Source organism: Manduca sexta, chromosome 13 (genome assembly GCF_014839805.1).
Source record: "Manduca sexta isolate Smith_Timp_Sample1 chromosome 13, JHU_Msex_v1.0, whole genome shotgun sequence".
Classification (NCBI taxonomy): Eukaryota; Metazoa; Arthropoda; class Insecta; order Lepidoptera; family Sphingidae; genus Manduca; species Manduca sexta.
The window spans coordinates 3,686,695-3,714,275 of NC_051127.1; the positions used below are offsets into that span (position 1 = coordinate 3,686,695).

Here is a 27,581-nt window from a genome sequence, read left to right on the forward strand (position 1 = left end):
GAATCTTTTATAAAATATAACATCGAATAGAGTCTAGAGTTTAGAATGGTACATACATTCAAATATAAAGCTAGCTACAAGAACTAATTTTTATCAGTGCTAATAAGGTTGTTTTTATAAATCAATCAAGTATTATCATTTGATCAATATTCTAGATTTATTACATTCAATGAAAATCCATAGACAATGACCGATAAAATTTAAAAAATCATATCATAGACAATTACTATTTATGTCCGCCATTCATTCTTCTTTTTTGAGTTGCTTTTTCGTTTTACGATTCCGAGAGCACGATTTGTCATCGAGATCTACGCAACACGTTCGCGTAATTATTCAAGCAAAGTGAATCAGGAACAACTAAATAGGAGGTGTGGAGGCATTACCGCTTCAAGTGTAGTGTAACAGCCGTCTGACGTGATCGCACCCGTGAGATCGTATCATCCAGTGATGCTCTGGCTTGCCTTTTACGTTATCGGTCGCGACGTGAGTCCTAGTGCCTGATGGTGTGGAAACTATGTTCGATTAACGAAACAGTGAACGAGGACTCAGCATGGGGGCGTTTTTGAACAAGCCCGAGACTAAGAAATACAACGAGAGCGGCGAAGGAAACGGTCTCCGCTATGGCGTGGCGTCGATGCAGGGTTGGCGCGTGGAGATGGAAGACGCGCATCACGCGCAACTTACACTGAATGGTACTCTCTCCGACTGGTCATACTTCGCGGTGTTCGACGGGCATGCGGGGGCCCGGGTGTCCGCGCACTGTGCGGACAACCTACTCGAATGCATCCTGCAGACGGATGAGTTCCGGCGCGAGGAGATAGCGGAGGCGATCCGCGCGGGCTTCCTTGACCTGGACAAGAAGATGCGCGAGCTGCCGGAGCTATCCAATGGGGAAGAGAAGTCCGGCTCGACGGCGGTGTGCGCGTTCGTGTCACCGAAGCAGATATACATAGCGAACTGCGGCGACTCGCGCGCTGTGTTGGCGCGAAACGGGCTGCCGATATTCGCGACCCGCGACCACAAGCCGGAGCTGCCGTCGGAGAAGTCGCGCATCGTGAAGGCGGGCGGGTCGGTGATGATCCAGCGCGTGAACGGCAGCCTGGCGGTGTCGCGCGCGCTCGGCGACTACGAGTACAAGAAGGTGCTGGACCGCGGGCCGTGCGAGCAGCTGGTGTCGCCGGAGCCGGAGGTGTCGGTGCACGAGCGCTCGGAGGCGGAGGACGAATTCCTGGTGCTGGCCTGCGACGGCGTGTGGGACGTGATGAGCAACGAGGCGCTATGCGCGTACGTGCACTCGCTGCTGCAGCTCACCAACGACCTGGTGGCCATCACCAACCAGGTCATAGACACCTGCCTCTATAAGGTAAGAAATATTACACATGTGTAAAATGATATGCCCGCTGTGAAAGGTAAGTTGAACAAATATGTCACTAATAATATAAATAGCCTGGTAAAACTGTCTGGTTGATAACATTCATGTAGATTTAGTTCAAGCCCAGTAAAAACATTGAATTATACAGTTGACAGCATAGTTATTTTTAGCTAAATAATGTAAAACTATATTTCTGCCAGTAAACAAAACTTTATTTTGGTAACAGTTATCACTCCCTTATATCCAAACATAGCAGTAAATACAAATATAACATTGTAAATAATGTTGCCTTTATCTCAGTATAAGGACACCAAATTAATTAAGTAGTGTTATAATACATTTTTACATTTCCATTATAAATGAATAAAACTTCTAAGTTTGTGAATTTTATTGGACATAAACACAAACTATTGGACCAAGTCTAAAAAAATCACTGATATATGACAACTTTGTCCTTGAATAAAATATCACTGTATTTTATTTAAAGATTACTTTTAGCCCAAGAGAGTATGTTATCGATCCATCTTATGTACCTGTCTGTGTAGTACTTGTGCCAAAGTTAGTGAGATGATACAAATAATAATATTTGTTTACCAAATAATATTGACAACAATGCCACATCACATCACTTATTAACCTTAAAGTATGTGAAGCTTTATTAAGAGAGATAATGCAATTATAATGTATATAATTAGCATTTAACACAAGCTAATTAATATATGTAATGGTACCAATTTTACAATTGCTATGTAAACATAACATTGCATAATATTGCACCCCAAAATTTATTTGCATGCGGACACTTACTCAATGTTGTCTCAACATTAATTTTTCTGTAGTAATAATAGCCTATACAAAATCTTTTTTTCTAAATACCACTTATATTTGCCTGATTTTATAATAATCTTTGTGTTTAGTGTGAATGTGCTATGTGTGTATATTTTTGCCTGAAAATACAATGTTGATGCTCTATTAATTCTCATAGTGTAGTAGTAATGGCTTTAGGGTGTATGGAATTAAAATAACTTTATATTAATATTATTTTTCAATATTTAACTTTAATATTTTACATCTAAAATAATTGTAATTTTGTTGGCCTCAAGCAAGACTCGTCTCAATCATAAATAAAAATCTATTGTCAGGGTTAGAATCAAGTTGGTGTTTAGATGGAGTTACAGTAATGTTATTACAAAAATATTATGCCTTCATTATTGACAGAATAGTTTTGAACTTGATGTTATGATGCTTTTTGGTTGTTGTGTAGAACAGCTTGGTATATCTGCTTATGTCTCACTATGGGATGATTGTATGTAATTCTACATATATTTCTATTCTTTTTGTCTGAAATGTACACAAATATATTACTGGAAACTTGACAAAACCCTTTATATTATTATCAAAAACAGCTTGAAAACAAAATAAATTAAAACATTTTGAATATTTTTGAGATAAAAATAATGAATATAAAGTTTACAAGTCTTGTGTTGCCATTAAAAGCTATGAGGAACTATTATTCCCACAGTAACCCGATGAGGAAATATTTGTAGATTATATAAACTTTTATCACATTGTGGAAATCCAGCCCATTGCTTCTCGTCAATTATTAATTTATATTTGATTTTCTAACATTTTATATGACTGCCAAAGTATTACCAAGGTAATAAAATAGAAATTAATGATGCAAACATATTTCCAGAATTTATATATTTTTTTTAATTATTTGAAGATAATGTGATCTTAATGTTGATGTGGCACTAATTAAACTGTTTGCTTTGCTTTTTTGAAATTTGGCTTGGTATAACATTTTTTATAGTGACTAACGGTTAACATTAAGGCAGGCATAAATCTTATTTTTAGAAGCAATCTTTTCGAAATTTATTCTATATTACCTTGTTTCATTAATTTCATAATGAAAATGCCACTAAAACTGTTTATTCTATGCATCTCCTCCTAAAGTACACATTATTTTATACAAGGACTATTAGATAAACAATTAAATAAGGAACATTTTCGTAATTAGTAAAGAACTACATTTTGTTTATTTAAGAAATTATTCCCGCCCAAAACTCGTGCGCCGTAAATGTAAGGCACGAATTTTCAAGACCATTTGCTCAGGGGAGGGTCTTAAGAATTTGAATAACAAATAATAATGAGTATAATTCAGTTGTTACCCGATTTTACATATCACCATGGTTGAAAATAATAAGGAAAATGTGATTTGATAGGTTTGAGTCATATAGAAGAGAACCATTTTAGTCCTTTAAAATATAAACTCCATGCTAGGGAATCAGGAAGACAACTCAGAATTTTGATGTCAACAAACAATGAGTACAGTAAGTAATGTAAAACCTTAGGATAAAATTAATTGTAGCTTTCTCAGGCAGGTGTCCTGCATTGACTATGCATACTGACTCATTGGTGAATGTGTTAAGGTCTTGGAGGATCTGGGAATTATGAAGGGAAAAGGTTTTTAGGCTGAGCTTTTTGCCATCATTCGATATATATGAAATATATTAATAGTAGTTGTATTATGCTTAGTTTAGACATATATAGCTCAAAAACTTTTGGATCCATTTACACTTGCGGAAATATTTCAATAGTTCTATACATAAGTGACTTTGCTAAAAGTCCTGCAAGCCATAAAAAAAATGCAAAAGTCAGTTTGTGATTGTTTACACTATACAATATGCTTGCGGAAATCGACTTCACCAAGTTATCGAGCAAATATAAATCTCGCTTTAGGCTGTGGTGTTATGTATGTGAGATGTATTTCCCTTAAGTAAAAGATGGTACTGCCCGGAAAATTACAATTATTTCCTGTTTTCTCTCGGAAGACAAGTCTTAAAGCGAAGCAAAAGATTTGTTTAAACGCATCATTTTAGGAACTGTCTAGCGAGTACTAGGAACTGCCAAATGGTTACGTTTTTTGATCACAGAACGTGACATACTTTTGACGTTTTTATGGGGGGTTTTAAAACCTTATATACGGTGGTCGCTATCCTGGCGGGTGTAAAATATATCCTACCATCAGCATAACCCACCAGCAGCACCAATTTACTCCTGTAGAGCCCTGTGTGCTTTGGCAGCCAAGAAACAGTGCCCAAGTACTGTTGTTTTTCACTTTCAATGACATGTCCAGTGTCATTTCTGGAGATTATGACACCTTGTTTCTGAACAGCCGCAGTGCCGTGCCATGCGGTGCCTTGTAATTTGAAGTTGTAGTTTGTATTGTTAAAATTACGCAAATATTTCGGTACGTCATTAGTTATACTTCATATTTCGCATTAATTGTGTAGTATGACAAGTTACTTTGTAATGTAGAGAATAAGATCTAGTATCGCGTTATGCCTTGTGATAAATCCCAAACCACAGACTCCTTGGAGTGTTATAATTAACAATTATACAGTTTATTTTGTAACTTGATACTTTATTAATGCACTTTATTGCTAAGTAATTAAAGCAACACGGGCTAGAGAATATACCGTGGGGATTCTTTCCTTGTTTACTGATCTCACTCCCGAGGATTAAAGACCTATTAAAATGAAGGAGATTGAAAGGATGTTTGGAAACTAGCATCAAGCCTGCATTCCAGTCAGGTAAAAGGATAAGAGTGATAACTGATAAGGAATTATTAAATCTCATCAAATGAAACTGATTTAATTTTTAAATTATCTCTTCACACTATTCAATTCGGATATAAATATCGTATAAAGATTATTATCGTAGAAGAGACCAGTCCCTATTTAATTATTGCACAACCAGCTAATGCAGTATCTAAGAAAGAAACCATTAAAATTCACATAGCCCATTGACGGCCAATTAATTCCGATATATTTCTTACAGGGCAGCAAAGACAACATGAGCATCGTGCTAGTGGTGTTCCCCGCCGCGCCGAAGCCGAATCCCGAAGCGCAAAAGGCCGACCGAGAGCTGGACGAGACGCTCAGACAGAGACTCACAGGTTGCTATTATTCATTATTGCATGCCTGCTCACACAAGCACAGAGACAGACAGACGAACACAGAGTCCAATGAGATGAGGAACCAAGAGCGTAGGACTGGTAGTAATGATGCTAGGGGATGACCTGGCGGTAGTTAGCGTGGAGTAGTTACTAACACAATAGAGAGTATGCATGCAGTTGAGTAGTAAGGATAGCAAATTACAACTGTAATAATATTACGGAGTATTTTTAGTTACTATTTGGTTTCTTTTTGGTGATAATTTAAAAAGTTCCTGGTACCAGCCCCAATATGATCTGATCTTTATGTTACTAAACTATAATACTGTCAACATTTAGGATTCGGTCACACGGTTTTTAGAAAAATCTCAACTAATAAAACGATTTTAACCCTCGCGTGAACGTGGCCTTAGAATTCGTGACGTAATAATTAGGCCGGCGTAACACGGGCGACCTTCGACAGGTGTTCGCGCCTGTTGTCGCTTATTGGATTGACACCATCGAGCGCAGTTAGTCTAGGCCTTGCAACTGTAGAGCAAATGTAAACAAATGTTCGAAAACATTGAATCAAACAGTTAAATAGGTCTTAGACTAGGACTTAGACTACAGTCACCGTTAATTTCTAAGTAGGGAATTACATATCGGTATACATATACATATTACGGTAAATTTGATTAACGCCTCAATATTGGGAAGCTTCAGTTTTAACTTATTGTTAATAATGACCGGTATTTTAAGCGGGCGAAGTCGCGAACGAATCTACTAAAATAAAATTATTCAAAACTAATATTTTTTACGAATCATACAAATATTTGTCCCGGATTCGAATGTGAAGTCGAATTTGTGAAATATCATTATCCCCTATGTCATAGAGGATGTCGAGTTTATTTTGTTTTGTTATTAGTTTAGTATTAGGTTTTAGGTCCAAATTGATATACATATAGTAACAAAATATGTAATTTTACATATTAAGTTGTAAGTTTTCTACCGCCTCGTAGTTCGATGTTGTTTTATGACTATTGGGTAACTGGTTGTGCCTTTATTATAAACGATTTTGAACGATTTATGAATTTGTCATAAAGATAACTTATTATTATTTTTGTTGTCGGCACGATGGAAGAAAACATAATTTATTATTATTCTTGTTCGCAAGATGGAAGAAGTACACTTCTTTTTTACAAGGGGAAGGCAAAGTGACCCCAGTGCACATGATGGTAAGTGGAGTGGAGTCCAATAGAATGTCGACTGACGAGTGATGATTATCCCTCGCCAGTCGCCACAATTATGCCGGCCGGTTTGAAACCGAATATCAACTTCTTAACAACCTGAGCAAGTCTAAATTAATTTTAACTCCTTCCAGCTAAAAGTCGATTATTTTTATCCCTTACATATTGTGCTTATACTTTTTTTTCTCCAATATATTATAATCGGTCGTATCTTTTTTATAAATCCATACGGAATTTTAAAAAACATATTTTCATTATAGGACAAAAACATCTTTATTGTTTCAACTGACTAAAAGTATTTATACAGCCATTTCGTAAGTGGCGCGGTTCGAACGAGTTCACTTTTACGTTATGCAATGAGATAATGCTAAATAATTACACTTACGCGAAGTTGAATAGGAAATAAAATTATGAAGATTATTTCATAACTGTAATTATTAACGCCTTACTGCTTGATCATGCTTGGTTAGTTTTGTAATGATAAAACAATTTCGACCCTATGAATTTCTGTTTAGGTATAAAATAGCATGTTAACGATTTTTCCTGTTATTCAATTTTTGTAGCTTAATATACAATTAATTTGTGTTATTTGTATGAACTGAGAGGCTTTTGGTCGGGAAATCCAAACAAGCAAATATTTGCGAACCTTAGAAACATTCGTCCCGCCGCGAATATCGAACCAGCGATAGAGAGTTCATGTTTTATGAATTTTTAAGACATTCAAGAAATATTCCTATATAGCAGTACAAAGTTTTGTTTACTAATTTAATATTATAAGGAATAATCATTACCTTATTTACGTCATAACAATGCCCCATTGAGTAGTTTTTACAAACGGTAGTTGATTTATCATCGAAACAAAATATGGAATAAAGCTACACTTGGACACATATATTTCAAGGATTAATTTATCATAATTTCGTATTTTTTATAGTTACGTGGTTATTCGAGGTTATGAAGCGTGTACAGTCTAGAACAGTGTTTCCCAACCTTTTTTAGGCCATGCCTCCCATACATAATTTTTAACCTTTAAAATTGTTTTGTTTCCTTAAGAAATATAAATAATAAGTTTTAGGAAGAAATCACTACCTATGACATTGTTATCAAAACATCCTAAGTAAAATTTCAAAACTTATAATTAAAAATTGAAAGTTCTGTTTAAATTGTCTATCAAATTGTTCCCCTGTAGGGCGTGGTCCCACGTTGGGAAACACTGGCCTAGAGAATATATTTTATATCAATTGAACATATGAAGAGTAAACAGATATTGTCTCATCATTTCAATCTTACATAGATCAATGTTGACTTAATCCTTTTTTATATTAATTTATTTTAGTCTAATTCGCCAATATTGACGTTCAGACAAAACCTAAGTAAATCATAGTAGCATCTGTTTGTCAAAGGGTGAATTTTTCAAAAGGGAACCCGATATAACATAAAGATACTAATATTCATAAATACCATCTGCAAATCGTTTTAATGATTTATAATTCGATTTTACATAAGATACGAAAGGGAAGCCGGTAGGAATAAGGTTATATCGACCATTCGCTACTGCTGTTCGTTTACGTTATACACAATTTCTAATGAAATAAAGTATTGTATAGACAGGAGGTCGTACCAGGGCAACCGTTGAAGGCACAAACTGTCTTTGGTCAATATTATATTTGCGACCATACTAATGTTTTTTTTGTGCACGCCCTTTATTCGAAATGTACAAATTATGAATTTAGCATAAAATTTTGCTGTAAAATTCATTTCAGGCTAACAGCGAAGACTTACAAAGTACAAATTTAAAGTTAATTTTCATTCCGTATTATAATTTGCATGCGAAATGTTTTGTTATTTTGCTATGTGAAAGTATTTTTATTATGGAATGAAATTCAAATTATGCAATTTAATAATACTCTTGTAGTACAAATAGTATAGTTAAATTAATAATGTAACATTCGATCCAAAACTTCTCTGAGTGCAATAATTTTGTTTGAAAGCAAATAATTGGGTCATCTTATGCTAAGTGATCATTACGTATAACATTCATCTACAATGTTCGACAAAAATTTAGTGCGGACCAGTTAGTTGTTGTCGCTTAGGACTTATCTTGAAGGTCTTTAAATCATAATGCTCGTGATTTTCTCATGATTTCAAGAGGACGTTGCATATAGTAGAAAATTTGGAAATCGTATTTAGGAAATAGGAATGTCGTTTGAAACATGTTGACATGATTGAATTTGGCGGGTACTATAAAAAAGAAAATTATGAGCATTATGCAATACCATGCAAAATTTGAAATGGAGGGCTATGTTATTTGTCTACTGTTTTTGGCTTTATATCAGGCAAACGCTTTTCACATACATTTTTTACACACACACACACACACACACATTCATCTAAAGCAGTTAGTGCAAAACATCTTTGCTTTTAAATCGAATTGAATAATTGCACATTACAATAGTTTACTACTGGGTACATACTACATAGATTATGTCGTCAGCGGTTAGTTCCATGTTAAAACGCACGCGATTTGAATTACAACTAGCTGTTATTAAAACAATGTATCTGGGTGTTGCACTTACAATGAGCTAGAAAAATTTGCAGATTACGTAGTTTTACGTATATGATATGTCTTGGGAAAGAAACTTGAAGTCTGTTTCCAATATGTATTTGTGTTGGATTCCGCAGTTTTAATTAATAAAGCTAAATAAAGCAAGTTTAAAAAAAAAAAAAAACTAGATAATATTTAGATAGGTAGCAAATAAAATGAAAAAATATTCTTATTTTGTATGCCGGAGAATACATTGTTAGTGCTGTATACATTATTACCATCTACATGGGCGTGGGAATTTTTCTACTCACAGTGTTATGCTTTGTAGGTATCATGCTTGTGCCTTTTTTGTAGATTTCCATATGGAATTTGGATGCAATTACCCCTTCAATATTTTTCATATCTACTCTACAATATAAATGTTTGCTGAGAACTAACAATAGACAAAATTGCATCGAAATTCATTTAGCCGTTCTTACGTGACATGCAAATTAAGAGCCGTATAGCGGACTATAGTTTTCTTATATGTATTGATGATTGAATGTTTGAATCAATTCTATAGACGTTGTGATCTCATTGTTTGTTTATTTGTCATGGAGTTATGAAGAAAATACTAATATGTGGTTTTTGTCTTAATGAGCTTCATGCCATAATTACGTTATTTTTAAGTTTTTAACTTCAAAGTCAAGATACCAAATTCTAAGTAAGCGAAGCCGCGATCAATAGCTAGCTTTTAACGTATATGAAGCCATCGCTCGTGGTTAAATAGAAGCCTGACGTAAAATCCATTAAAAGCACGACGGCCGTTTAGATAGTTTGATAAAACAATTTATACAATAAAAGCAATTTTGAACAACCGCCCATCAGTGATCCGGCGATGGGTTGTTAAACTGAGTACATGAAAGCACTCTGAAATTATTACCTAATGATTTAATTTATTAACTTTCTCAGTCGTAAGCAAGGGTACCCAGAAGTGAGGCATTGTATAATATACGGCTGCTATTATTATTAATTTATCAAATGGTATAATAGGGGTTGTCAGACTCTAAATGCCGACAGACTTTAAATAATGTAACGAATTTTCTAGTGTTTTTGAACGTGATAATTTACCATTCACTGGCCCAATTTCTTGTTTGTTCTACCTATATATCGACTGCCAATAAAAACAGCAATAACTTAAAATTCCACTTCGTCTAAAAATGCTTGAAATGTAAAAAAAAATTCAGCCAATCTACCAAATTTTCTAAATATCAGCTGATGCAGAATAGTTACTTTTTCAATTGCAGCTCTATTGATACAATATATGCCCATAAAAATTCGTTAGTTGGAAAAATAATCACTAAGACGATGGAATAAGATCTCAATGAATAATCTCGAAATTTCTTATACGAGTCACATGAAAATAATAAATGATATCACATGATATTTTATATATCAGACTGGATAGTAGTTTCGTTCGGTATAAAGAAACATTTGATCGATGCAAGCTCAGGCAACCATGACGTTATGACCCGGATACCTTTCTTAAGAATCGACCTAATAAATCGATGCATCATATGAATGAATGTTTTATAGCTTTAGCTTAAAGATGTATGATTCGTACAGTTATGTGGAATATAATTTAAATTTTGCGAGGCTAACCATATTTTGTAGTGTTTTTTATAAATAAGTTGATTTTCCGAAAAGTGTCAAGCGCCATGGCTGTACAATGTCCACAAACAATGCAAATTTCTATCAGAAGTTTGAACTATTAAACTATGTGTTGCGCTCGACTCCCCGAGATGCTGTTTTGTAGTTATACTGGTTAAAATTTTCGTTATACTGCTACATATCAGTGCTTACGCCCTATTGCTTGGTGGCAAAATAAATAATACGTATTACTACTTGCAAACGTTCCAAATTTCTCATCGGGACAAAGTACAGTGCCATGCAATGTTTTATTTTTTTAAGATGTGGGCAGCGTTGCTTTTTTTCGGGCAGATGGCGTTAAAAGTATTAATTACTTACAAACAATACAATGAAAAATCTAGTCTCAAATTAATCCAGTCTGCCAAAAGAGTCTAAGCGCCATGCAACGATTATTAAAATAGACTATAACATCACATTTGTAGTCTATCCGGCTTGTAAGGAACAGTTACTGCGTCCGATCTGACAGTACATCATATTCAATGTGCCACACGTGTCAGGCAAAATGTGACGACGGTGCTTAAATAAATAATTAACCTAGCTAACATAGTCTGCGCATACGCATACATACGGAATAGCGATGAGGGCGCAATATGGTCTGTATTTGTGAAAGTAACCGTGTATCCTGTGACAGTGGTAATGTATTTTGGTCCTTGGTGCATGTTTTTGAGGGTTAATTGATTTCGTATTAGATGTACTAATGAGACATATCTTTTTTGAAACGAAATTATAACCATAAGTTTAGACCTTATTAGGTTATTTTTTTAAGTGCATCCACTGTAGCTGTGAGATGCCTAAACATTTTTTTTAGTTATACGTCTAGTGCTATTTCTATACCATGCCCCAAATATACCTAAACTCTAAATTAGACGTAAATATTAAAAATGCCAACGACACTATGATATTAGGAATATACTCGTATGAATAAGTGTTTCTAAGAAACTCGTGTCGTGTTTCGCGAACGTTGTGCGCCACAATCTATGACTCACAACTTGTATATATTGATAATTTATCAGCAGATAAGACGAGTGCCTGTTAATGATAATAGTTATAATTTGGTCCGCACCTCCAGTGACACGGTTAAATAGATAATGATGTTGATATTCCTTAATGCATTCTCATGGGGATCTAGTTTAGTTAGTTTTTAATTGCACCTTTTTAACAGCGTTACTTAAACTTGAGTTAAAACATATTACTATTTAATGGGCCACCAATTGGAGATCCGAAATTGTTAAAATACTAAAAACTTAAATTTTATTCACTTAGTATGCACATCATAGTTGGAGTTTCAAAATATGTTTGCTGTTTTTTATTTTATTTAGGTCACCTCAAAACTATTTCAGTTCCACTCAAGTTAAGGGAAAGCTGGTGAAAATGCGTACCTATATAATATAATCCTTACCTTTACCCAGAGACTGTCCTACGCCTTTTAATTATTACGTGTCTCTATGAGGGTAGTTAGTAATGTATAGTCAATATTTTTCTCTGTAAGCGCCATCTATCTAAGTCATAAAAATTAAAGTTAAACTTTTAATCATAAAATATTTTAATCAAGTTTGATTCACGTACGAATAAAAATCCTTGCCTTTTTGAAAAGTTGTCAAAGTCTGCCAATAATTAAATTTTAATCTTTATACAATATACACTTAATTTAATTCTAATCTTTACCTACATTTCTCCTTTTCAGATAGTGTTAGATGTAGAATTATCTTATTTGTCTCATTCTTCAGAACTATGTAGTTATAGCTACAAAGAAATATTATCTTTTTTTTTATTGGGTGTAGTCACGCAAAAATCTGAACATTGGTTGGAGCGTGGAAAGAACTTTGTTTGAATAAAGTTTTTAACAATATGTAAGAAAAAAATATGCAAACAAGAATATATTTCTGTGTGGCTAAAACAACTGCAGCCATCATTTTTAATGTTCCATCAAGATTCAAGATGCCATTTATGATTGTTTGGGTACAAACGTGTATCGAATTATTTTGTGTTGAATTGTTAATCATGTATTATATATACCGATGTTTTTATTATTTATTTATTGCCGTTGGGTTATCTAATATTAACATTTTATGTAGTGTTTTAACTTGTCTTGGACTATTTTTAATATTCTATAAAATAATCTTTCGTCCAATTTACGTGTTAATTTTGCATGAAAGTGTATTTTAATATATTTATGTACAGGATGGCCCCAAAAGGCATTTGTGGGTGCACAAAATTAACTGCAATCGATTCACAATTTATTATATAACAAATAAATTAAATTGTAATAAAACAAATATGTCATAATAGAAAATCAATTCTTAAATTAAAATTAAATGTCTTTGGATACCGTCACATCGTTTTTATAATTGGCATTATGATTTGTTAATATTTTTTACTTCATGCCTTTTCGAACCACCCTGTACGTTTAGTATGTATGTATAACGAATGTAACTTAAAATGTAACATAACTTTAAACATGTGATATTATACAAAATTTATCTCTCGCGTGATCTTCGAAGAGTTTGTACTTTGTGATCTAAATATTTTTAATTGTTACCATATCTGCTTAATTAAAGTGTTTTTGAAAACTCTGACGACTTAGTTTCATTGCTTTAGTCCTGACCCTAAATACTTGTTTGCCTTTTGGAGATACGTTAAATTTTTCTGAATGAAGGGGTTAAAGCAATGAAAGTGCGTCCGCAACTGAGTTGTAGGCCGTTGTGAGAATTCCGTCGAGTGCACGTATTTGAAGTGTGAAGCCCTATGCACTGGTAATCTTGTTGAGTTTGTCTATCGATTTTGCTCGAGCACTTTACGTAATCGTGAATGGCACGCTTGTATGAAATTGCTGGAAACTGGATTATTATGGTTTAATATTGAGTGTCGGGTGCGGATGCAATATTAGCTGGAGGTGTTAATTTTATCTGGAATTTTTAATATTTATAAAATAACTAGTTAAACGAGTTAGTGTAGTTATTTAATAAGTATAGATTATTAATATCAAGAAATAGAAGAATATTTTTAAGTGGTTATTTGCTGATAAGCTATTCACTATAATAATATGAATATAAACAACGTAATGCCTATTATATTTTGAACTTTAAAAGGAGCGCGAAGGTCCAGCCAAATTAGTATTACATTTGCTGACATTGGTACAAGTATTTTACATCACAAAATGGGTCAAATTATATAAAGTAAGATAGATCTTAACTAAGATGTATAGGTGTGTGATTATTTTTAATGCGCTCTAGGAACTTAATTCGTAGCCAGAAAAATCCATACCGCGTACCTTGAAAGAATTGATTTAGATTTAAAAATGTATAGTTGAAGTTACACATAAAAACTGTTGTAAGGCGAATACGTGAACAACCTACCTGTCATGAATCGATACGATTCGTAAATAATGTAGACTTTAGTCGAAAGAATAATTCTATGAACAGTACAATTGACTCGCCTTTTAAAGAAAAGCTTGAGTAAAGAAATAAATATGCTGTCACACAGTTTTAGTCAAATTTAGTGTTATTTTAAAGATAAGTTAATAAATCAAATTCGTAGTACAGTTAGAGGACCTTATGGCACAGTATGTAGCATTCAGTGTGACAAATTAACGAGCGCAATGCAGTGTCATATAGAACTTTACATCATTACTGGTTACGGTTGACGTGGCGCTTAGACGAATTATCTTGTCATAAATTAATAATAATTTAACTGTGAACATATTATTCCTTATGAATCAATTATATTTTAGTCATACTTAGTTGTCTTTTTCTAACGAAGAAGGTTAAGTTACAAAAATATTATAATTATATTGGAAAAAAAAAATTACTGCGAAGGTTGCGTTACACAATAACCAATATAATGTGTATGACCACTTAAAAGTTAATAAATTAGATAGTCAAGGCAGCCGTGGATAAATCAATGGCTCGAATACAAATAATTATGATGAAACGAATTGCTTTAGGTACTTTTTAATACATTTTTAAGCAAGATATAAGCAATCAAGCATGTCTCATGTGACTGATCAACACCGCCTACTACTTGCGTGCATTGCTTGTATATCATGAGGTATAGCGCTGGAGGGAAAACGGAAAAATAAGTGGTTTAGTTACTAGAAAACTATTTGAAAGTATGTAACTGCAGTACTCCTTTTATGAAACAGCGATAAAACTAGAAATACTCACCCATTCGTAACATAGACAGAATTATCAGTTCTACCACTGTTTTGTTCTACAGTTGACTCAAAATAATAAATTTTATATGCTATGTTAATGTAAAGAAAAAAGTCTAACTGCATTTTTTCCATAAATAATTCGAAGGTACAATATTATGAATTCTGCCAAGATAACACTGCTAACAAAAACCTTAATTCCTTAATGTTAAAGATGGCATGTGTTCAGCATCGACCTGTTATAATTTATATGTTAATATTAATAAGTATCCGTAAATGGGACAGAAATGCCATACAACAGCAAAATATACTATGTTCCATGCAACAGTTAAAAGGCTAATTGACTCAAGCGATATTTTTTTTTCGAAAAATTTTAATGTTCAGAAAACAGTAAAATGTGCTAATTCCAAATATGTATTACACTCAATGTAAAAATAAATGTCACTTGTCAATTAGCCTTTAAACCATCGCATAGTCTATATTAATACTTGAGAAAAATTGTACTCCTTTTTAAATGCATTACGCGCACGGAGGAATATAAGTAGTGGTGTATCGCTTATACAGGGTGTGCTTTAAGATAACTTTCAAAGATAATAGCTATAGAGGAAGGAATACCTGTCTATTGAAAACTAAAGTGTATAATGTGAAATTATATTAGGGTCGGGTTAAGTGGTGTTAAGCTTTCCTGGTCAGTATCAGTCAAGTCTAGAATTGCTGCCAGGTAAATGAGAGTACGTTCGTCCCATATAAAATGACACTTAACATAGCAAGCGAAATGTAAATATGATATAATTCTGCCTACCTATGAAAAGGGATGCAATGCAATGTATATAGTTGAACACTAAGTTATGAGTCATGTAATGTTAATATTAAAGTAACCTCGGTGCCACTGCCGTATGTGGCATCGCGTGGATTCCTGTGAGGTCGCCAATGCAAAGAATTGCATTATTGCGAGCCCGCTATGCGGTATTGTCTATTTTCTCTTCATGAGTTTTATTTTATTCTTGGAAGGCGGGAGTTGGTTTTAAATTGGACAGCATTTTTATTCAAAAGTAAAATTGGAGAGAATTTTTTATGAGCAACGTTTAATACTGATCTAATTACAGGTGAATAAGATAAGTTCAAAATTTTGGAATTCGTCTCGTACGACTTTTCCAATGCAATTTTCAATGACTAATGCTCGATTCATATCTCAATCAAAAGCTTCCAGATTACAACCGAAATATGCCCTTTCAACCACAAGTTCAAGGTCGGATGTCAATGTCAAGATCGCGTTTAGACGTTTGTTGGCTAGGTCGCGTGAGTTGTGCCTATAGTCAGTTGAATAAAAATAAAATGAGCAATATTTATGCGCAACAATAAAAAGTTTTTACATGAAACTGGCGTGAGCAGTCGTCGCCGGGTGGCAAGACCACAGTCTGAATAATGGGTACAGACCTATTCGAGTTAGCGTGTTTAAAGTAACTTTTATTCGTTGAAGGGTTAATTCATCGAGGTGGTAATCATCGCACCTTGGTGTCTCGTAGGTAATTTTAATCCTCACTTGAATAGAAAGTTTAAATATAGAATGGAATAGAATTAACGCATGCTATGTCGCGATAGTAATATCATTATTACTCTGTCAGCTAATTACCATCTTACCAACAATATTGTTTCTTTCGAGCGCATCACCTTAGCATGCACAAATATTTAAGAGTTTTTAAAGGTGTTGACAAGTCGTAGACTGTCATGGTGCGGATCAATAAGTCATGTTGGTCTCGTCATTAAGTTAAGATAATAATGTCTATGAATTAAATCATTTATAATACAACACATGTAAACGCCAGGGATACTCATTTCTCATCAATCAACACTATCTGGACGCCTAACTACCATCAGGTAGAATGGAGTCACTAAGCCGTGCATGCAAAAAAAAACAATTTCTTTTTTGTACGATGGTGGAAATGACTTTATTGTGTTGTTGCAGCTTTGATCGAGAGCAACGCGGGCGGCGGCGCGGGCGGCGGCGCGGAGGCGCGCGACGACCCCTCCTGCCACTTCTCCTGCGTGCTGAAGCAGCTGCTGCACGAGAACATACCCGGCCTGCCGCCTGGGGGAGGACTCGCTGCTAAGTACGTATACACACCACAGTAGGTCGCCACTATCCCATTAACAGGCCGGCATAATTGTGCTGATCGTCAAGGGATACTTTAATCGCTTGTCTGTTGACAATTTCCTTGGGTTTCACTTAGCTTAATGCCAGGTGCAGTGAAGTCGCTTCACCGAGCAATAACAGCAGGGAGACAAAAGGTTGCGGCCAAAAAGAAAATGATCATAGCATAGAAATACTTGGCTAAATAGCTCAAAATGAAAAATACATTCTGGTACGGCAAACCCACAACAATAATAGCTACGAAGTGTCCGTCGAGTTGTCCTAAAACAAAATGTATAGTGGCATTATGTACACTTTCCTTGACCTTAAAAGTGAACACCCTGTAGTTATAAAAATGTTAAAAAAAATTGGTTTTTGCTCTTACAATACTGAAAATTTCAATACTTCCCCATAAGGATTGTAAATTTTAAAAATTAAATACCATTTTCTTATTGAATAATTCATAACAATGACAGTTCATTTCTAAAAATGCTCATTCCAACGAAATATTATGTCGTTTCACCCAGGTTACGTATAATCATACAAGAAATAATCAATATAGCGTGTCTAGGTTGTTTTTAGTTGGTTTACTACTCAAATGTTCTATTGCTGTGTGGCAGGAACATTTTTATCGCCAGTAATAATGCCACAAATTGGTATGAAATTGGATAAACTTGGTGAAAAATTACGATTTGCTTCTACACTGTAAAAGAGTTCTAGAAGTTTCCCTTTTTTAAGATGATTTATAGAAAAAACATAGTGTTTAGAATCAGGATGATAGGAGACTGACAAAGAGAATATAAGGCGAGTGCGGATAAAAGAGTCGGTAAGGGTCGACCGCACCGAAGCTTTGATAGTCAGATATCTGACATTTACTAACGGACATGTCAAAACAGTCGAGATTGCACGAGGGATTTGATGATAGTTAAGTTCTGGCGGTATCTTTCCAGTAAGATTTTTAATTTCATAAACCAGATTACGGACAGGTGTGTCCACATAGTCCATAAACACCCCCCACTGTAAAAGAATTATTGATGTTCTTGAACTCAAATGGCGAACAGGGCTTACGGAAGGGTTATAAATTTTGCTCATTGAGACTAAATGATTTGGAACAAATGTCTTTGAAAACACATTGGTGAGAAAGTTTTTATTAATTTATTCATTATGTTTCCAGGCAAGCGCTACTGGACAAAATATACAGGGAGTACTACCCAGACCACAAGGACAGTTCGGAGACGTTCGACTGTCAGACCGACATGGCGGACGTGAACTAAGCGCGTACATTACCGCACGCGGCGACATCGCACACACACACCGCACACAGCCATCAGTGTACACCGTACAGGCGGGGTTGCCATTACTAAAAACCAAAGTTTCCCTATATTGTAAAATGGAGCAAACTTAGAAAATTAATTCTTTAATTAATTATCTTAGAGTTCAAATTATAACCGATATGAGTGGTGTGCGATTTCGTCGCGTAAACTTAGCTGAATACAAAATTAGTACAAATCGAACGGAGTTGCGGCTACATTACTTTGTATTTTTGTGAACGTCGCGTCGGCCACGCTGTAACCTGTACATAACATACTGAAGGTAATATAGTTGTAATTTTGTTTCGATTTAATACGAAATCCGCTAAATAGTACTTCGTCTGTGTTGATTGTCGAGTCAATGTTGCCAGCTTTGTATAAAAAATATACCGTTAAATTGTGTCCATAGGTAAAATAGATCTTTTTTGTCTCCGATTGTCGAATGTGGCAAGTGCGGTAATAATTTCATGATAAATGTTGTATGTAATACTCTTTAGTTGCGTGGGGCGTTGTTGTGTCCTCGTTGAAAAACCACAGGACAAAAAACTTTTCCTTGCCCGCGCACACCTTTCTTTTGTACCAAAATCTAAAGATTTATACAGATAATGTGGCACAAATACCTCATTTTGTTCACAATAAACTATCCAAATATATACTTTAACCAAACACTTAGAATGATGGGCGCGACCCAACAAGTTCGGACGCATTACATTTTTTTATTATTATTTTTAGTAGATTAGATTGTTTCGTGTTAACATTGGCCATTCGTGAATATCATAATATTAAATGTTTAATATAGACATTCTAATGGGTATAGAGAATAAAAAATATACTTCCACATACCTCACTGTTTATGGCGTCAGTTCTTATTGTCTATGATTCAAGATGGCCAGTCACTTAGTGGAATAATTTGACCCCCTCGCAATTTTCGTTCGTTTATGGTGAGCCTAAGAGAAATTTATTGCTATAAATAAATAGATTTCAAAAATATATTGATAATAATTAGTTTTTTTGTTCTTTTTGTACATATTTTTCTATACAAATGCATAGTCATTATCCGAAATGTGCGAAAAGTTTTTTTTTTTTTATTGTCATTGTAAATGTAGGGCCAGGGGGGTTTGTGGGGGCGCTTACGGGAAACTACGATAAAGTTTAAAGAGAGATCTCGTTTCGCCTCTCAACAAATGTCTCAATAAGTATAATTATTCGGGAATTGTATGCATGGGATTTTAAATAGTTAGTTTACTTTGTTTTTATTTCATACATTTGTGGATCATTTATTTCATCTCACAATATTTTAGGTGCTGACTGACTGAGGCGCTATTTATGGACTAAACAAGACGAAATTATCGCATCTTCGTCAGTGTTAGTTGAAGGAGTTTTCAGTCAGCTGGCCACCTAAAATGCTTCTAAATTTAATTTTACATGTATTTTATAAATTCGGCGTGCTTTTAAAATTGCTTCGTACTTAGAAAAGGAAACTTAATGCATTATTTCGACGCGTGAAGGCAGAAAGCGCGGTTCTAGAGCTTTTTAACAGCATTAAAAAAAAGATAATTAATTTTTTTTAGAGTGTACCTGATGCTGGCTTGAATACGAAATGGAACTGACTATCGGTTACACTAAAAAATGTGTTGATAATTAAAACAGTTGGTAAACATTAATTTAATATGCTGGAATAACATGCGTGTTTTGATACTGAAAATAAATAATATTGTTATCAGAAAAAGCACTTGTTATACTGTGGGTGCTTTTATGATTCTCCTTAACAGTCTAAATGTTGAAATAAAGTTTCGTTTTTAAATACACTGCTTTATAACACCAATATTCGAATAAATTAAAATAACACTGCTATTAAAGTTAGTTAATAAAATATCCTAGAATTCCGCTATTGACATTATATTATTGCCATGTTGAAAGCTCTATGACTGCATCTTCGAAAACCATTACATCGTTACCAACACTCGTGCATCTTCATATCCGCTGCGTATGACGGTTACTATACATGTAAATAAAAGAATGGGAAAGTGACTACTTTTGTACCTGTCATGACTTCATTAGAATAAAAAATTGTTTGTATTTGGATCGGGCGCATTTATAATCTAGCCAAAGTTTATCTTTCGGGGCATTATATATTTCATTGTATATTTTACAAATAATATTACAATTGAAATTCGTAATTAATAATTATTTGACTCGACCAATAAATACTTCCAACAATTAGTCAAATATTTTTAAAGCTGGCAACATATTTTCACGCGCCTGATCCAATTTCCTTATAGTTATACTGATTATAGAAATATGTCAAAATGTGCCGTTTATGATACGATTTTCACCAATTTAATAAGTGTATGTACTGTACATGGGGATATTAATGATGGGTGTGCCAAATGTAACTCAAAATTGTGTTGCCAGTAATTACTAAAGTCTACTATTATGGTAGAATGTGCTAACAATATGGAAAGTTAAAAATGTAAGTAGACAACAGTAAAGCACCTATGATTCCTCTGGAATTGAAGTAGTTCATTGGAGGTGTTGATCACTTGCTATCAGGTGACTTCTCTCGGCTGTCTCCATTAATGATTACTAAATATCACACATTTTTGAGTTAAATTTGCGTGTTTCAAATTTTTATATGAATAAAACAAATACCATATCTGATATAGTTTGTAACGTAACATAAAAATAAAATGCCCAAATTGTCTAGTTTATGATTCATAATAAAGTTCTTACTATAACAGTTTTGCGAATGTTACATATATTTCGGACGCGAGTTATGGCGATTTCATAATTTAATGCGTATTTGAACTTACAACACTGTTCAATATAAAATGTTTTACTGTAATTAACACCCTATTTCCGTTACAAAATGATTATAATGCCTTGTTTGGGAAAAAGTTGACCAGTGTTGTTTTAGAAACATTTCTAATAGTAGAAACGCCATGCGTGTGACACCAGACTTCCTGTTTCCACTGTTAGTTCCACACGTCGTTTGGCATCGAATATACATTTAGTCTCAAGAATATCTTCATTGTGGTAGGTTTTTTTGGCATGTAGCAACACTTGGAATTTAATTTGCATTCGACTCATAATAATCATTCGTATTATAATTAATAAATTTCTATATCGCATTTCAAGACTTGTGTGCCAAGCATTGCTAGAGTTATTGATTAAACAAGCCAATATTTACATTACTAAAATTAAAGTCATATATCTCTCTGTATTAGATGCCAAACGAAATGACAGCCACATATTTTCCATTAAGCCCGTCATTTATTTTTACCTATTTTGCATTGTTTCCATAGTGCTATAAGTTATTTTTTAATTTAGTTTCTTTTCGTAACTCGTTTGATTAGACCAAATGTTAGCGGTGGGTTGTTTTACTCGTAACCACGGCGCGTAGGCTTCACGTCGGTACGTACAATCGCTTTCGGACGAGAGGACGTAGTGTGTCTCGGTATCTAGTAGGCGCTTGAACAATAAATACCTGAACCATTGCAATGGATCGTTTATTTTTTTTTTATTTGTGTTGATAGGGATCGGGTATGGGTGTCGAATATAAATAGAGTTATTCAGATGATTTTAACTATAAAACCTTGGCAACATTGCTTTACTCAGATCATGACGAGATTGTGCGCTAAAGCATACAAATATCGGACATAATAAAATACATTTTGTGTACTGATTATCATGTCATAACCTCCCGAACTTAACAGCAACAACGGCTAAAGTTAAACGTTAAGATTTAAGAAGTAATTTTATTTTAATATTTATTTGGACACCCGTACAAGGCCTCCTATCAACATTTTTCTCTTATTTCGGTAGTTCCCCTGCTTTTTGTGGACACATAGAGGCAACAGCCGGTGTACTTAGAACAACTTCGCATAGACAATACGACGCTTGTATTTCTGTGTACAGTTAGTAAAAATCAATGTGTAATATACATGTAATATCAAAGTTTATATAGTCTCGATAAGAGATATTTTAAAAATTCAGAATTATCTACACATCCATAAATTGGGAGTAGCGTAGTATAGGTTACATGAAATAAATATTTATAATATGCAACACGTGTTTTGAAATATTTTTCTTTGTTACTTATTATTTATACCATGTTCGAGCTTGAAGGACCAAATCAAGTTAAAAATCATTTATTCAAAAATATTCCTATAGAAAAGCAGTCAAATATTGTTTTAGAATTTATCCTAAAATATAGAATTAATTGTAATAGTTCAGCGAGTTGATGAAGTCGTGCTGTGCCACTTGTGCAGAGTATACCGCCAAGTCCTGAGCGTCGTCCGACTCTTCGGGCTTACGCCGCTTCACCTGTTTTGATTTCCACAACCTACTCTGCGCTGCTGCTTTCTGTGACAATAAATAACAATGGTAACACTTTCAAATTTTTTATCTATACATAATATTATAAAACACACTTTTCTGTCGTGTCTGTATGTTATCGATGTTCTCAAAATCTACTGAAAGGATTTTTATGAAATTAGGTATGGAGATAATTTAAGACCTTGGGAAAGTTATAGGCTACATTCCTTTCCGGGTAAATATAATAGCGGAACTTTTATCCCGGAAAACTCCTTCACGCGGGCGATGCCGAGAGCTAAAGCTAGTTAATGCCATAAAGAGAATAGAATAATCAGTGTATACTACATTGGTAGTAACAACTAACCTCTCGGCGTTCCTTGAATATATTTTCTCTGTATGCACGTGCTTTCTCCGATTTCTTTTTAACTTCGTTGGTAGTTCTTCCGTATCTGTCAAAAGGTGCATGTGCATTAGTCTAAAAAATAAAAATAAAATAAAAATATCTTTATTTACTTTTACAGATTTTTCTTATTATCTAGGTGTGGTAGCCTCCTTTTAGGCATAAGAATGCCTGTGTTAGAAGACTACGCTCTTCCAAAGCTAAGTTTAAAAAGATAAATTGTAGGTGCGTACGTGTGTGTGTGCGTGTATGTGTGTGTATGTGTGTGTTTGTTCGTAGGTGTGTGAGTGTGTGTGTGCATATGTCAATTGTGTGAATTTTGTTATGTTGAACATAAATATTATAGTATAGTAGTTATTAGTTATAGTAGTAGTAATAATAGTTATAGTAAGTCTAACAATATGTTTTACTTCAAACTGTTACACAATGGCACCATTTTGGCATGGCATGGCAACAAAATCCATTGAACAGTTTACTCATAATCAAATATAACTATCATCATATAAGTGGCTATCAATATAACGAAATCTCCATTGCATAGGCTGGCACACACATCTTAATTACTGTTTAATATTTTTAAAACCTATCTTATTGCAGAACAATAATGTAAATTAAAGTTGGTACATCAGACAATCTTGCTGACCGAACAAAAGCAATAGTGTAACACCTACTTCACATCTGGGATAAGTTAAAATTCACTCACTTATGCCACAATAGTTTGTGTGCAAGAATGTGTATGGGATTGTTGGGTTTGGCCATGGCTACGTCATGTAACGCGTCAGGGAGTAGCCCACCGAAACTGTCCCACAGGTATTTTACAACATCTGAGCTCAGACTCTCTGAAAGAGATAACGTATAAGTTATTTGTGAGATAGTACAATTAAAATAATTATTTTTGTTATTATTAGGAGAGGAATTGATCTAGAAAGATTATCTCGTACATACATTAATTAAAAATAAGATGAGCTAGAGTAACTGTAAAGATCAATAGAGATGACTAGACTAAAGGATCTTAATGAAACTACGGCTCTAGTTTTAGTAGGGTCCTTGTCTGCATTGGCAGATTTTTAAACTGCACTATTTTCTGGGGCCTACAAAACCATAAAGCATAAAAATCATCTCAAAGAAAACCAACTCTTTATATCCTTAGTAATGGTCGTAGGCAGAAGCTCGACAACAGTGGGATCGCGTATATCCAACCGACAAGCCTCGTTCATCTTCTCAGAATGACCGCAGTCCTGCGTCACCTTAGTTAATAGGTGGTTGTCGGCCAGCTTGTAATGGCTTGTGCAAGGTGCACATTGGTATATTTTCTCTCCGTCTTTGTATATGTGTCTGCCTGATTCGTCGAAGTAGTAGATGTCGGTTTCTGGGCACTAGTGAAGGAAAAAACATTCAACGATAGTATGATGCCAAGTATGTTACGATAGGCCAAAAAAATATCGAGGCCATGTAAGTATTTCTTTGAAGTGCAGAAGTGGAGCTTTTGTATCAAAATAAAAATTGTGTTTTCACTGTTTTTATAACAATTTTATATCTCTAAATATAAAATTTGTTTTGATACACTCTTACCTTTGCAAACGAATGTAAGTCCGATCCCATATTAGCCTAATATAATCTTTTGAACAGACTTACTTCTCGAAATTCTCCATTGCAGTTCAAATGATATATTTTCAGCGCATAGTCAACAGGATACACTTGATGGTTGTAGTCGTCCACGTAGTAACGTCCCACGTTGTCCATATAGCAAATTCTGTCAGAACCTGAATCGACAAATACTGTTGTACTTAAGTTTTAAGTACATTAATTGCTGGTGAATCTTAGACGCTGCCTAGGATCATCAGGATATTTGTTACCGTAATTTATATTCGTCAGGATTTTAACAAAAATGTACAATATGATGAGTATTTTATGTCTTTATACCTCGCGGCCATTTAAATTGTTACACTAACCTTTGCAAGTGAAATAAGTGAACAAACTTCGGCATGCTTTAATAAATTTCTCCCTCAGGTAGATCTGCTGACATCTGAAGGTACTGCCAATGAAGTTCCAAGCGGCTAGCTTACAGCCAGGCAGTTCGGTGCTTCTTAAAAATATATAAATGGTCTTTAAACAATGTCTAAGAGTTTAGGCAGTACATACTAGACAGAACCTGAAACTTCGTGTTTTGCACATTTGAAAATTTTAACCTACGGCCCTATCGCTTACCGGTCTCCATTTCTTTACTTTCTGCGAATAACAAGAGATATTTCCAAAAACACTAATACCAACTCACTCCATCTTATTAAAAATGCCCTCTTGCTTAGCGCAGTTTTCCTGCTCATGTTTCAGTTTTTTGATCACGTCTGCGATCTCGTGGAACTCCCGAACTTTCAGAGTCCAGTAGTCGACCTCCTCCTTCAAGCGAGAAAGATGCGTGGTCGATTCGCAGTTCTCTATCTTCTCTCGTAATATTTCGATGCTGCGGCCAACCTAATACCAATACCTACTCGTTACTTTTATTGTTTGCTTTTTTCACATAGCCTACAATTGTAATGTAAGCAGGGTACAAATATGTACGGAAAGAATTTGGAATTATTATGACCGACCGCATACCAAACTTCAACCTCTCGGATGTCCAGCCCTGAGCAAACTATGTTAAAAATTCCAAAAAAAGTGTCGCCTGACCTGGTTTTTCGAAACCAGGTACCCTAGGTCCTTTGACTACACCACTAATAAAAACTGTCGTGAATAAAATATGCGTCGCTATCTTAGCTATTGCTACTAACGCATCTAAAAAAATTTACTCTCCAATTTTCATCTGTTCAGACAGCGCCAGAGGCACCAAGTTGTCGTGCTTTTATACATATACTTAAACAGCATGATCTTAAGTTAATGCTGTAGCAAAAAAATCTAGTAGGAAGTTAAGTTCATTAAAAACTACTTACTTCAGCGCCATCGACAGAACACTTTCTATATCGCCTACTAATGGCTAATTGTTCTTTATTCTTATCGTACAACTCGTGCAGCAACTTGTTCTGGTACTCGTTGGCCGCCTCAGTTTCTCGTTGCAGGTTGTTGCGCATGCGCAGTAATATCTCTTCAATACTTACGCAGATTTGTTCCAGCTAAGACAAAAAAGACTGTTTACTTTTTTAACTTGTATCGAAACTAGACATTTACTAAAGTTTATTATAATTTAACATTTCTTAAAGTGAACTAACTGCCACGGGAGGAAAAGGTAAAGTGAAGTAGTAGACTCATTATAAAATATAGACAGAAAATATTGTTAACAATTTGCACTATTCTAGTACAATAATAGCATCATATTGATAATATTATTGTCTACAGAGACAAGTCAATTTCGGATTAAGCATTTACTTACAAACGTCTTATCAACGCAAATGTTTGAATATTTATAATATTAGTAGAATTGCTACTGTTAGCTTAAGATACTGTTAATCTCAACATCGTATCTATGTGCGCGTTCCACGTTGGGCGCCAATAAAAGTGTCAGCTTTATAATATTAGTATTGTATTGTAAACTAAATGTTATTTTGTTTAGAGCATCGACTGGTCTTGGGAATACTGAAAAAACATGTTAAAAACAACCAAGAGGACAAACTTACAGAACGGGCAACATTTATGCAAAATAAAATTGAACTTACACGATCTGCCAACATCACTGCGAGATATGATTGTGTGTAATTAAATAAGCGACTCGTTTTATTCACCGTAATTTTAAAATGATTTTTACAAAAGTCATCGACTTTGAATTGTTTATCGAATTTATTTATTCCAGCTTTTATTTCATGTAACTTTTCCATGTACGCATGGTACTTTGCTTCTATTTCCTCGTAAGCCTCACGTTCTTCGCGCGAGTTTACCGGCAAAAAATCTTTCCCGAAATTAATCTGGTTAGTTTCATGTATATGCATTGTATTTTCCATTAGATCCAACAATTCGTCTTTGTTTAAAACCTTGCTACATCTATCTGATTCTTTCAACACTGCGTCCATTGTCACTTTAAAATATATATGGAAACTAGAAAGGATTCTTTTTATTTTACCAACGTATATGTGGTACGTTCCATCTTCCAGGGTTACATTAATTAAGAGCTGCACGAATTCTTTTAATTTAGGCCAAATACTATCATGAATAAGTATGCACGGGTCTTCAAGAGATAATCGTCGGATTCGGAGAAAAAAATCTTTATAAACATCCATTTTGTAAATTAAGTTTTTTTTAGTATAAAGTTGCAATTTGTATTTATATCATTGCATTATATATTAAATAGGTCAATGTCAAAGTTAATGTTAAACGGCCTCTATCTTATTAAATGCTCTTTGGTTAAAAAGTTTGTTCAATATAGATAGGTACGTACCCGTGAGCCGTGGTACAATATCGTTCAACTCCATAGTCCGTAATCAAATCTGCCGCACAATATTGTGTACCATAGACAAAACAATTATAATAGCTTTGTATCGAGTATATACATTTCGAC

At 34.4% G+C, this 27,581-nt stretch overlaps 2 protein-coding genes across 3 annotated transcripts; one reads left to right on the plus strand and one right to left on the minus strand.

Annotated features, from left to right (window-relative positions):
- Positions 1-205: 205 nt before the first annotated feature.
- On the plus strand, positions 206-21,890 carry LOC115453126 (protein phosphatase 1A). Its single transcript, XM_030181775.2, has 4 exons — positions 206-1,363; positions 5,216-5,333; positions 16,907-17,051; positions 18,246-21,890. The coding sequence occupies exons 1-4, from the start codon at positions 551-553 to the stop codon at positions 18,343-18,345; spliced, it is 1,176 nt and encodes a 391-aa protein (XP_030037635.1). The 5' UTR covers positions 206-550; the 3' UTR covers positions 18,346-21,890.
- Positions 21,891-22,537: 647 nt separating this feature from the next.
- Positions 22,538-27,440, minus strand: LOC115453116. Of its 2 annotated transcripts, none has more exons than XM_037438080.1 (9): positions 26,746-27,440; positions 26,026-26,205; positions 25,374-25,570; positions 25,051-25,181; positions 24,734-24,861; positions 24,234-24,474; positions 23,802-23,937; positions 23,063-23,147; positions 22,538-22,746 (listed from the first exon to the last, which is right to left on the minus strand). In XM_037438080.1, exons 1-9 carry the CDS (start codon positions 27,301-27,303, stop codon positions 22,600-22,602), a joined length of 1,803 nt encoding a protein of 600 aa, XP_037293977.1. In that variant the 5' UTR covers positions 27,304-27,440; the 3' UTR covers positions 22,538-22,599. The 2 variants fall into 2 exon arrangements, with proteins under 2 accessions (XP_037293977.1, XP_030037624.2); XM_030181764.2 differs by having other exon boundaries at positions 22,541-22,746; positions 25,051-25,184; positions 26,746-27,437.
- Between the last annotated feature and the right edge of the window lie 141 nt (positions 27,441-27,581).

Bases quoted from the DNA above. Each gene is read 5' to 3' on its own strand.
- LOC115453126 (XM_030181775.2), top strand. From the start codon at position 551: ATGGGGGCGTTTTTGAACAAGCCCGAGACTAAGAAATACAACGAGAGC. The intron at 1,364-5,215 runs GTAAGAAATATT...TATTTCTTACAG, and splicing joins TAGACACCTGCCTCTATAAG to GGCAGCAAAGACAACATGAG. The intron at 17,052-18,245 runs GTACGTATACAC...TTATGTTTCCAG, and splicing joins GGGGGAGGACTCGCTGCTAA to GCAAGCGCTACTGGACAAAA.
- LOC115453116 (XM_030181764.2), bottom strand. From the start codon at position 27,303: ATGGATGTTTATAAAGATTTTTTTCTCCGAATCCGACGATTATCTCTT. The intron at 23,938-24,233 runs GTTGGTTTTCTT...TATCTCTTTCAG, and splicing joins CATTACTAAGGATATAAAGA to AGAGTCTGAGCTCAGATGTT. The intron at 23,148-23,801 runs GTGAGTGAATTT...ACCTTTTGACAG, and splicing joins CACAAACTATTGTGGCATAA to ATACGGAAGAACTACCAACG.